We start from the raw sequence: 11815 nt of genomic DNA, 5'->3' as shown, positions 1-11815 counted from the left end.
GGGGGGGGGGTGCTCCTTGAATGACAGAAAGTGATGACAACATTAGAAAGTGCCAAAATGGCACTCATTTAAAATAATATTTGTAACGTTTGTAAGCATTGGGCAGTATTCATCTTAGCCGTTAATGTTATTTAAAATAACGTTACGTTCCTGTTATACACCATGTGCAAAAAGTAAAGCAAGAATCCCAGCCAGAAAGGTCAAGTGGGCTGGTGGCATCCACCAAGGGACTGGCTCACTATGCTAGCCAGTCGCTACGCTAGCCAGTCACCCAGAGAACAGTTTAGCGAGCTCTGCTACCCAGGGTCCAGCAAAGCAAGTGAACACTCCTACCCAGGGGCCGGCAGAGCTAGCAGGGTCCCTGCAGAGGCTGCGAGTCCCTGGGTAGCTGAGCCAATGTAAGCAAACACAGGTGGGGCCACCATGGAAACTGCAGACAAACCCAAGTTGGGCCCACATTTTCTGCCCACTTTTTAACCATATGGGGCCCACTTGGCCTTGCTGGCTGGGATGACCTCCATTGTTGTTGCTTTTCTAGTTATCACACTACAATGACTCAATGCCCCGATCCGAATACTCCCCTTCTCCCTCTCCATTAGCCCTCCCCGTTCGTTTATCCCTCCGTGCTTGCTCCAAACGGAGGGTGATGAAAAAAATAGTGTCTAATATTTCGGACGTTACTTCCGTTCAATGATGTCATCCATATCGCCGGTCCGCTAGCATTAGTACGGCGCTTCCAGCGGTTGAATATCCATAACAACAGCGTTTTTATAACTTTAAAAAGATCGTGCTACAACTTAAAGTCATTACTTACATTTAAATATAAACTTCTGTGGCTCAGAGCGCACCAAAGGGAAGAAAAGAGCTTCTTCGCGCAACGCGGTTTACTCTCACGATAGCAGACTTTGGACCCCTCTGTTCGGAGAGTGAAACTTAAAGAATAATAATTCTGGACACGACTTTGACTTCAATTGCCACTTCAAATCAAGGGGGAGGGCTAAGGGAGAGGGAGAAGGGGAGTATTCGGATCGGGCCAATGACACGCTAGCGGTCTACACCACGCATGTACCATGAAAACAAACCGCTCAGTGGAAACACTCACCAGAATTAACTGGACCGTATTGTACCACTCCTCACTGGACTGAACTGGACTGGACTGTTTAGTGGAAATGGGGCTCACAAAAGCAGAAAAAAATCATCCTGACCATTAAACTATCAAGAACTTCTTTTTAGTTTTTTGTAACATTCTTTTTTTCCAACTTTGGATTCTGAAAGCCTCCAAAGAAATGATGTTATTGATTTTACGCAACATCATCTCCAATTTCCTGTTTATGGATCTTTTAAATTCACTGCAAGACACAGTTTATTAGAGAATAACGATGTCGGGACGTGAATACCAAATGCTCAATCTATGTCTGTGGACGTTGTATTCTGATGCAGTTTTTATATATGTACATATTTATCTCTCTCTCCCCTGTGTCTGTCTGTCACAGATCACATTCTTCATGCTGCTGTCTGCAGTGTGCGTGATGCTCAACCTGGCGGGCTCTATCCTCTCCTGCCAGAACGCTCAGCTTGTCAACTCCCTGAATGACTGTCAGCTGGTGAGACCAACTGGACACTGACCAATGCAATTACCACCTTCAGTGTGAACGAGTTACCCATCTAAACATGTCGTTTGCATGTTCTTTGTAGAGATTTTGGCCACTTCTAGCATGCATTTTATCATATATATTTTCATGCAGATGGCTGCGTGCAGCAGATGTGGAGCATATTCCTCCCGGGCTTTTCAATCTGTTCCACTAATTTACTTGTGGCTGCAAAACAAAATACAGCAGCAACTCAGTGTTGGAGAAAACTGTTAAATATCCATAGACAATACAATGCAGGCTTAAGAAGAACTCACTTCACTGGACATCTTTAATGTTTCCCAGCTTTCTGACCTTAACAATGGAGATGAAGGTCAGCTGACCTCCATGTCCTGCTCTAAAACTGTGGCAAGAATTAAACTGATAACCGTAGAACTTATTAGAATTAACTATAGCACAAAGAGGAGGTTTGTGTCCCATAAATCTTGTAATGTTAGAAAGCCTGTTTCTAAGCTTTTGGTGCCACATTTATAACAAATTGTGAGATGAGCAGCAGACTTGAATGTAGGTTGCACTTAAGGACATTTTTGAAATCTCTTGTGCTAATGCCATGCAGCTTGAATTGCTCTTGCCTTTGACTCTTGTTTTGTGAGGCCTACCACATTGGTCAGGAAGTGTCTGCTCCAAACTGCAAAGTATGCGCCTAAAGTTGATGGCGTTCCAAGAATGATGGAGTCTATACCCACCTGGGTGTTGAAGATTATCTTCTACAGGTTATGGGTCTCTGCTTAGACAATCCAGAGAAGACTGCATACAGCCAGTTTCTGGTCTGGTGTCAGTAAAGTGTCGTGCAATCTGAACACATGAATTTTATAGGTTCAGCTGTGAGTCCAAATTCTAACTAGTTGGATTAAAGGGTCAATATGCCAACGTCTTCATTGGTGAAAAAGAATGAAGCCAGAGGGACAAAGACAACCACACTGACCTGCAACAAATGCTGGTAGCTTAATAGGATGATGTCCACAACCATGTGGGACTAGACAGGGGCGGACATAGCAGTTTGGGGGCCCCAGGCAAAAAATAAAAAAGGGCCCTCTGCAGCGATTGTATGAGTCTTTTTAGTTTTATTCTTACCTAGGTTAAAATGCCTAATAACCTCTTTGTTGGACCACTTGTAGACCGAATAATGCCAAGAATCCAAAGGTTTTCATGAGCATTTAAAAACTTAAATAATTTAAAAACTGCCGTTTGGCAGACATGAGCGGGACATATGCAAAATAAAGCCATTTTGAGGATGAAAATGAAACACTTAGGATCAAACTTGTGAATGGCATTTATGGAACAGGTTAGTTGACACATAATAATTGTATTATTAGTAGGGTATACATTTCATGACAGCAGGTTAGGCACTGCTTCACCCAAGAGGACCTGGCCGCAGACGACAACATGTCCCCAAGATGGCGCCAGAGCATCATTCGCTGGAAGTCCTCAACCAAAGTTTGAGCGAAGTTCACACTCTTCCCCTAGAAAAAGACCTGAACCGAAATTCCCCGAGAGGGTTACAATTAGGAATCTTCTAGTATAGATATGCAAATTCAGCTTCTGGCTACAGTTGCGACATTTCCACTTCCGGCTAATGATGAGCTTAATGTTGTATTTGGGTGCCATCTTGCCTGCAACCAGGTCCCTCTCACGTCACCTGCCTCTCCTGACCACATGTCTCTGGTTGAAACATATTTCAATAAGCAAATAAAAGTTGCAAAACCAATCCCAAACCTGACAAAAGAATGTCCACCTGCCCAAAGCAATTTTTTCCCACAAAGTCAGAATCAAAACTGCTAAACTGGATGGAAAACTGCCCAATCAGGAAAAATTTAATTCTCTGCTCATTAATTTGCTGTTGACTGGAATATACCATTGCTTCAGAGGGATAGGGGAGGACAAAACACTTTCAATCGATAAATCGTATTCCATTTCAGTGACTTAGGGTGTGTTTTTTATGGCACAGTTTAGTAATAATGAGTGTAAAAATTATTGTTGACTAGGTTTCTCCAAATGCAGGCATTGAGGGCACGTCTCCAGCTTGTTTTCCAGAAGTCCTGCCTTATGTATTGCTGATTATCAGGTGTGTTTAACCAATAAGGACCTTCAATGGTAGGTTGGTTGGAAAACAATCCATCTTTCGAGGCCTGAATTTGGACGCCCCTGTTTTAGACACTTTATTTAAGTGTTCAACTTGGTCCCCAGAGTGTTGTTAAAATCCTGAAAATTGTTTTATTTCTTCAAACTTTAACCAGTCAGCCAACCAAACAGGAGTCAACTGCAGAAAGAGCTGTTTTTTTGGAGGTCTACCTCAGCTTTGCTTCTCAGCCGGAAAATACAAGTTTCTTACAAATGTGGCACCAAGGGAAACGTTTATTCCCCGAGAAGCATTGTAATGTTGGGACAAGGAAATGCTCCAAGCACAAATCTCCTTACAATTGCGCTACACAGCAGCGGCTTACTCCCAATCCTTAAAATTACCAGTTCAAAGGGTGAATAAAACAAGTGCTAAGTTGACAGATGTCTCTCAGCGGAACAAGACTCAGCCTGAAATTTGTTATGGTAAAGGTCTGTTTTCATTTCATCCCTTAAGGTTACGGGTTCCTTGTTTGTCCATTTCATTTTACAAATGACAGCAGATGGCAGGCTTACAGGCAGCCTTCAGTCTGAGTCAACAACAGTGCTGAACTTAAAAGGGCATTTTGTTTTCTCAGGTGAAGGCAGAACCTTTGCTAAGCCCTTAAACTGATGACTAAACTCGCCATTAGAAGAAGCAGACCTAAATTTGCGATTCCTTTTTCCAGTAATATGTTTTATTTGATTAAATTTTGATGTACAGAGTGTACAGAACATAGTAAACATTTCCTACTGATTTCTAGGAGCCTGCTTGCTCTTATTTGATTCAAGTGCTAATCCGTGCATTCTTACGGGAATTCCTGCGATCTCTGCTGTTATGTTTCCTTCCCCTCTAGCATTTATCTTGAGTGTGTTATATAGAAACTCTTTAAAATTTTAAAAGCTTGACTTCACACGCCCACAAACTCTACATATCCTCTGCAGTATCACATTGAAACAGTTCTATTTTAATAAACAAAACCAAAAACAATGGTTTGATTGGCTTTTATTGGGAAATAAACTGACAGGTTTTATCATTTATGCTAAAATTGACGACAAAAGAAAGACCTAAATCTGGTAAAACAACAACGAAAATAGCCTATTCATAGTGGATACAATAAGCATGGCAGTCATTAAACGTCAGTTTGTTAGACTTTTAGTTTGAGTTATTGGTGTTTTTAATATGTAATTTTCATTTTATAGAGCCCAAACCCAGTAAAATATATGTTTTTTAATTCACGAAATGTTTTTATCTCTGTTATTAATGTATATGCTGCAGACTTTATTCCTATTGTGGAGAAAAAAAAGTTGTAAACTGTTTAGTTTGTAGCATTTTTGTGCATTTAAACTAAACTGTGAGCTTTTACTTTAAGAAAAATAATATCCAAAGTTGTATCATAAGATGTTTAGTTGCTGTTTTTAACTCGAGCTTAAAGCAGCAGGGGTTTGTTTCTCATGACTGGGAGAAGCCACCAGTGATTTATCGAGCACCAAACCTCCTAACCCAACCAACCGGGCCTTATAAGCAGCTTTGCTCCTAAAGGGAGACGAGGCGAGTACACCAACGTCTCTGCTTTATGTAGCTCCCCAGAGAGACCCCGCTACAGTTAGGAGTGAAATATTAATGTTCCTCATCTCTTCTCCCCAATGTAATTAACCCATACTTGTTGAGTTCATGTCCTGCTTTCCCTCAATCTGGGACACACAGCAGAGGTATGCTCTACCTCAATCTCAGCTCAAAGTAGCTCATCTTATTCCTGCATTTCTTTGTCTCACTGCACGTGCAGCAGCCATTTGCTTGTAGTTGTGTCACTAAAACTGTGCTTGGTCCATCAATCAGAACTTTAGCCGGGTACTTACTAGCAGTAAATATCATCAATGTCTTTTCAGGAAATATGGATTCAGAAATCAAGCTCAGCTGCTCTGACATGTGTCTCTGTGTCTGTGGCATGCCTGCTTGAGTGCGGATGTGTGTTTTACCCTCCTTCCCCCCAGGTCAAGTTAAGTGATTCGGTGTGCGTGTGCTGCGAGATGCCCAAGCAAGGCTCCAGCTGCAGCCAGGGAGAGACTCTGAGGCTGACTCCTCTGCGGGACTGCAACACCATACGCTTACGTCTCAAGGTGGGCGTGAGGTTTTTACATGTATAATGAAATTAAACTCTAAAATCGTGTTCTGTAGTGAGTCACAGACATTAGCAGGTATGGAATGGGATGGGATGAATGCAGATGTCAAACTAAACACACCTTAGGTTGCTGTTTGAACAGGATAAAGATTTATTGAACACACTAAAGCTATTGTTTTAAACTTTAAAAACATAACTTATTAACAATACTGCGAAAAAAAAACAGGGAGGAATATTATTCCAGAATAAATCAACGTAAACCTTAAATAACTTTTAATATTTTACTCTCCATAAAAATATATTTTGTCAAAATGATACAAGTTAGAAATTAAGTGCAGAATAACATCGAGTTATTAATAACAATAAAACAAAATGATCTGGAGGGCCGGATATAATTACCGGGTGGGCCGGATCCGGCCCTCGGGCCTTGACTTTGACACATGTTTCATAGATGGTTTTGTATTTTTATAAAATAAATATGATTCTAATTTAGCCCAAAAAAGAATTTGTTGATTCACGGTAACCTGTAGGATATGACTAATTATGGTTAAAAAAAAAAAAAAACTTCTCATTGTTTATATTGACATCAACAACTTAGCGTTGTCAAAACCAAAATTTGATGTCAAATTGAGAAATTATCCATCCATTAATTTCCCTATCCAACTATATCACTTTTGGGGTCATGTGGTTGCTGGAGCCTGTCCCAGCCACTGTTGGGTGAAGGCAGGACACCCTAGAAAGGCTACCTGTCTGTCACAAGGCCAGAAATAAATATTGCCTTAAAAATAAATCAGTTTTACTCAACTCTGATTTTTGCTAATGAGGCTGTTGAAGGTGGAGGTAGGGCAGATAGTCCCTCAGTTCCTGAAACTCCTTTATATTTATTATACAATGTTCAATTTTTGCTCATCCCTCTGTTGTCTTTGGACATGTCAGTATCAAAGTTGTCTGTTCGGACTACTTTCTTTATAACTAAAACTGAAAAGTTTGAAGTTGAAGATTTAAAGTTTTTTTTTTTTTTTTTTATAATTGGTTTCTAGAACGAGACATTTTTATGATTTTTAAACTAAAATCAACATTAACCAAAAGGGACTGAGCTGAAGCATCTTGATTATTTTAGCCCATCCAAAAAGATGAATCAGATAAATCTCCCGTTGAAATGTCTGTTTTACATCTTGGACCGGCTTTCGTCTTTGAGTTTGTGACCTTTGGAGATGATCAGGACTCCTGGTGTCTACATAAATGATAGATACTGTGCCATTACTGGCTAATGACAATCAAATCTATTCCTTTCATGTCCCTAGTTGATTATAAAACATTGATAATCAAATAAAAGCCTTCATTGGATGAATCATGCCTATGAAAAGAGGAAAGATCGAGCCCATTTGTTACTGTGCTCATAACTCAAATCGCTGCTATAAACCTTTATTAAGAGCCAAAGTGGTCAGATGTATTGAGTTATGTATATGAAGAAGCTGTCATTTTCAAGTCCCTGGAGTACTTTACACCTCTGGATGGCTCTTAGACTGCTGCTAATTTTAATGAACATGGAATGCAGTCCTCACATATTCACTTTACTAAAATGGAATGTAGAATAACTGAACGACAGGAAGAAGCTGTAAATGTGTTTTTCATGCACTCCATTCTTTTGAAGTTTCACTTACAGGCCATAGAAGACTAAAATGAGCTTACTGTAGGTGATTTCAAATGCCGCAGCACAGTCACCTGCTGCATTCAGGTTGCCAAACAGTGGCATTTTGGGAAATGTGATCGTAGCATGAAGATGGAGTATTGAGGGCAGCTGTAGTGATGAAGAGTAGCCTTGATGAGCATAGAATGGGTTAAATACTGATATTTTAGAAGCCTTTTTCCACAAAGATGTTGATGTGCTTTTTATTGACCCAAATATATTGAAGTGTCATTATATAAATAGATTTTCTCCAAACTATTTCACACATTATCAAGTAATAACCAAACAAATTGACCTACTCATTAAACTTGCATGTAGTTAGGCTCCTAAGTAACTTTAATGTCATGGTGAATGTGTTTGCTTAATTATAATAGAAATTATTTGAGTGATTCTTCAACAACTGCAAGCTCAGATGATCCATTTTTTTGTCAGTGTGGGATTAATTTTAAGATATTAGATTTTAGAGGCTCCACATTTCAGATCTTTGCCTCTTCTTTTGGTTTGTTTTTTGGCTAATTTGCGTGTCTTTGCTGGATTGCTTTCCTCTGTCTTTGCTTTTCCAAACCAGCATCTGTTTTTTTAATGATCTAACATGTTTTCTTTCTTTTTGTGTCATCTTCAGAAAAAAAAAACACAATGACAACACCCATGGCAGTTGTAATGTGTGCCAAATAAAACCTGACAGATCTTTTCAGAGTAGCAGTGAATGTGACTGGTGTATTGTGTTTATGTTTTGAAACACTAGCGCATTAAGCTAAAGCCTGTGGTTTGGTTCTGGACAATCTTGTCATATACTGAAATAATGAAATACATCACTTGTATTTTCATCACCCCTTGTGGTTTTCAGAATAAGAGGCTTCTAATAGCTCCTGCTGTGCATTCACGGGAGCTGCCAATACCGATCAGTTTCAGAGGACATTTTGAGGTTTTGTGTGCGTCATAAGTCCCTTGGAGTTGGCCCGAGGGTGAGACTCGGATGATGACTTCTGAATCTGAATGTAAAGCTCTCCTTCATCCTGAAGCAGATCACCCTTTTATTATTATTTTCTGTTTTTTAAATGAGAGTTAAAGTTGGATGAGCTCTGTTTAGTCCCTCATGGTTGTGATGGACAACAGGAATAAAACCACGTATTACTAAATGTTTTCAGGGCGAAGATCCCAGCTGTTGCTGGCTGAAGGTTAAAGAAAGCTCCATCTTCAGACTGAACTGATTCCCCTGGAACGGCTGATAACATCTCCTGCTTCTTATCTGGGTGCCAGTCATGGGGGGAGCAGTCTCTAATTCATTTGAGGGATATCTGAGTTTTCAGGTTGCAGAGAAACCTAATTTACCTCCTTCAGTCAGAACTAGAAGTCTTTGTTTCAGAGGGTCTGTAAGAAAGTCCTTCTACTGATTCCTTTGTGAAGAGGAAGCAGCTCTATTCTTAGCAGCTCCTGAAATAGTCATCTCCCAGTCTCATGGGGGGAGCCCAGACACCTTTAAAAGCAAGCTTTTTTTTTTTGTGCTTTTCAATTTTTTTCTTAAATCTGGTAACTCGGCACAGCCAGTAATCATTTGTGAGGACAGGACTATATGTTGGTAAGTAAAGTGACAGCTCTGCCCTCTGGCTCAGTCCTGTCTTGGCCATGCCTGTCTGGTGCAGTGTCAGCATCAGTGAAAACGCTGCACTGATCTGCCTGTCAAACCCAGAGGGTTCATGAATTTCCTTTAGTCGGAGAGAGATGGAGCGCCGGAATAAACCCAGGAGCTTTCCAACGAGAACTTACCTTAGGTGAGGTTTCACAGCGAGCTGCTCTTGGACAAAGGTCCAGATGACTGAAATTCATATGTGACTCCCCGTGGGGGGAGTCGGGTTGTGTGTTGTCTCCTTGTGGGACCTGACTGAGTCCTCCAGGAGGATGAGTCTCTGGGGTTAAACTGGCTATGAGTAGTGTCCACTAAAGGCAGCACGTCTGATTACATTAGCTCTGTTTAATGGCCGTTAGGGATTTTTTTTCATGATATGGTTTTAGAACTACTGCATGCAGTATAAAAGATTTGTATCACTATAGTTGGAGCTACAGACTTCACCTTGGTTCCCTTTTGCATTATTCCTGCTTTCACAGACTCTACCTTTGGCATCTGCTGTATGGGGACAATGTGTTTTTGAGAGTGACACTTGCAGGTCTGTCTAATGGGAAGATATTAGATGTTTTATTTTTTATTCAAAAATATATGCACAGTGAGTCAGGATTTGAAAATATAATGTTAAAAAATGTTGAAAAATTATAGCAGAGTCAAAAAATGTTAAATTAGGTCCTCTTCTTTTAGCAGAAGTTTTAGTTTGCGAAGTAAAATGGAAAGACAGTCTTGAGTTTTATTTCTAATCGATTTCTTGTATTTATTTTTGAACTGATTAAATAAAAGATAAAAAAGCAGAGGCATAACGATGAATGAAAACATGCAAATTTCCAAAAAGGCTTTGAATGAAGAGTAATTACCTATCGAGTCAATTCAATCCAAACATAAATTTATACAAACTTTATTTTACAGAATTTAAAAAAAGCACATATGCGCTGAAAACAATCAAACAGAAGGCAGGTGGTTGGATCCAAGTGCAGCAGGTTCAGTGGGGTGACAGCAGGAGTCAGACACAACTGTAAGTCTGTAAAGCTAACGCCGGGTCAGGCAGACAGAGGTCATTCATAAGGTACAAGTTTTAAGGGATCGGAGTTTGGATAGTGTTGTTCAGGCGTGGGTCGGGGCAGGTTGCAGACAAGTCGAAGCAGAATTTGGATCAGAAATGTCAGGTCCGAATTATAGCACTCAGTAATTCAGGCACAAACAATACTTCGCGCAAAAGTTGGCCAAAGTTTTTCAAGAAGTACACTTATATAAATCTTGTTGACTCTTGCTTTGATATTTTTATGGATTGACAATCTTTGATACAGTATGTTCCCTGCAGTTATTTCATACCTGAACTCCTCTTGTGAAGATACAGTAAAGTTTAGTATTTGTTCTCACAGCTTGTTTCAGAAACATACGTGATCCTCTTGGATCAAGAGGATCTTGGTAATTGTTTATTTTTAATATTATGTGAATTATAGCCCGTCTAGGTCTGCAAATTTTAATAATTTAAATGTATTAAGCAGTGAGTTAGTTGACTTTATAAGATGACGTGGTGATTATTATTGGAGATATAAAAAATAATCTTTTACTCTCTAGCATTTGCTGCACACTATTAGAGGTGCATTGATGGCAGTCAAGTGATGATGAAGGTTTGTGTGAGTGTTGGACAGTTTTATAGTTTAGTGGATGAACATGCTGGACAGTGTGACATCTCTTCAGTGCTGTGGCATTTTGTGATTAAACCATCTATCCATCATCTGTACCCGCTCCATCTGGGGTCACTGGAGTCACTGCAGCCTATCTCAGGCATCATAAGGCGGGGTACACCATGGACACGTCAACGGCCCAAGACAGAGCCCTCATATGTGGACATACAACCACACACTCACCAAGGGGCAATTTAAGTCACCAGCAAACCTATAAAACATATTTTTAGACTGTGGGAGGAAAAATAAGTCAAAAGTGCCCAGAGAAAATACATGCAAACCAATCTCCACATTGAAAGAATCTCTCTGGAGTTTGAACCAATGCCTGTTCAGTGTGAAGCAACAGTGTTGTCTTTTAGTGTGGATCTATAACTCATAACAGACAATAACTAACTTCCTACTAGCTCCTGTTCTCAATCAATGTTCATAAAGGATCCAATTTTTCTCAAAGTTTCAAGATTTGTTCCTGTTTGTCTCTTAAAATATATTTATGAAACACAATTATGACAGGATGATCTTGTAACCACCAAAACTCATTTTTTAAAGTCACTTTATTTTCCTTTGATTACCTCACTGCTGTTTTTTCCCGCAACATTTTTTTTACTTCATCCTGTTGGTTCTTTGCTCTTGCTTATTTTCCTTGATGTCTTCCCTTTTATTGTCCAATTCTACACTCGTGTTTTTGTGCTAACACTCTCCTCCTCTCCTGTCCTCCTTCAGGAGCTGTTGTTCAGTGTTTGTGCCCTGAACGTCATCTCCACCATTGTGTGCGCTCTCGCCACTGCAATGTGCTGCATGCAGATGGTGTCGACTGATGTGCTGCAGATGGTGAGTGTGATGGGAGGTAACAGCAACAGCCACTCTTTCATGCATTCAGACACATAAAACAACCCGAGAGTGACGGAGATCAAGAGTCAACATGACGGCCGACTTGGTGCTTC

General features: G+C 40.1%; 1 protein-coding gene across 3 annotated transcripts in view; it reads left to right on the top strand.

The window, feature by feature from the left end:
* Window positions 1-11815, top strand: part of fam189a1 (family with sequence similarity 189 member A1) — a 103071-nt gene that overhangs the window by 78521 nt on the left and 12735 nt on the right. For 2 of the 3 annotated variants that reach the window (XM_024295004.2, XM_024295003.2), the window contains exons 3-5: window positions 1494-1604; window positions 5709-5867; window positions 11595-11702. In XM_024295004.2, the coding sequence (XP_024150772.1) occupies window positions 1494-1604; window positions 5709-5867; window positions 11595-11702 (378 nt within the window). The remainder of the gene's footprint in view (window positions 1-1493; window positions 1605-5708; window positions 5868-11594; window positions 11703-11815) is intronic. The other variant, XM_024295005.2, reaches the window with a different exon arrangement.

This window comes from Oryzias melastigma, linkage group LG3 (genome assembly GCF_002922805.2).
Source record: "Oryzias melastigma strain HK-1 linkage group LG3, ASM292280v2, whole genome shotgun sequence".
NCBI lineage: Eukaryota > Metazoa > Chordata > Actinopteri > Beloniformes > Adrianichthyidae > Oryzias > Oryzias melastigma.
Note: the sequence above shows the minus strand (reverse complement) of the source record. Positions and strands in the feature narration are given on the sequence as shown.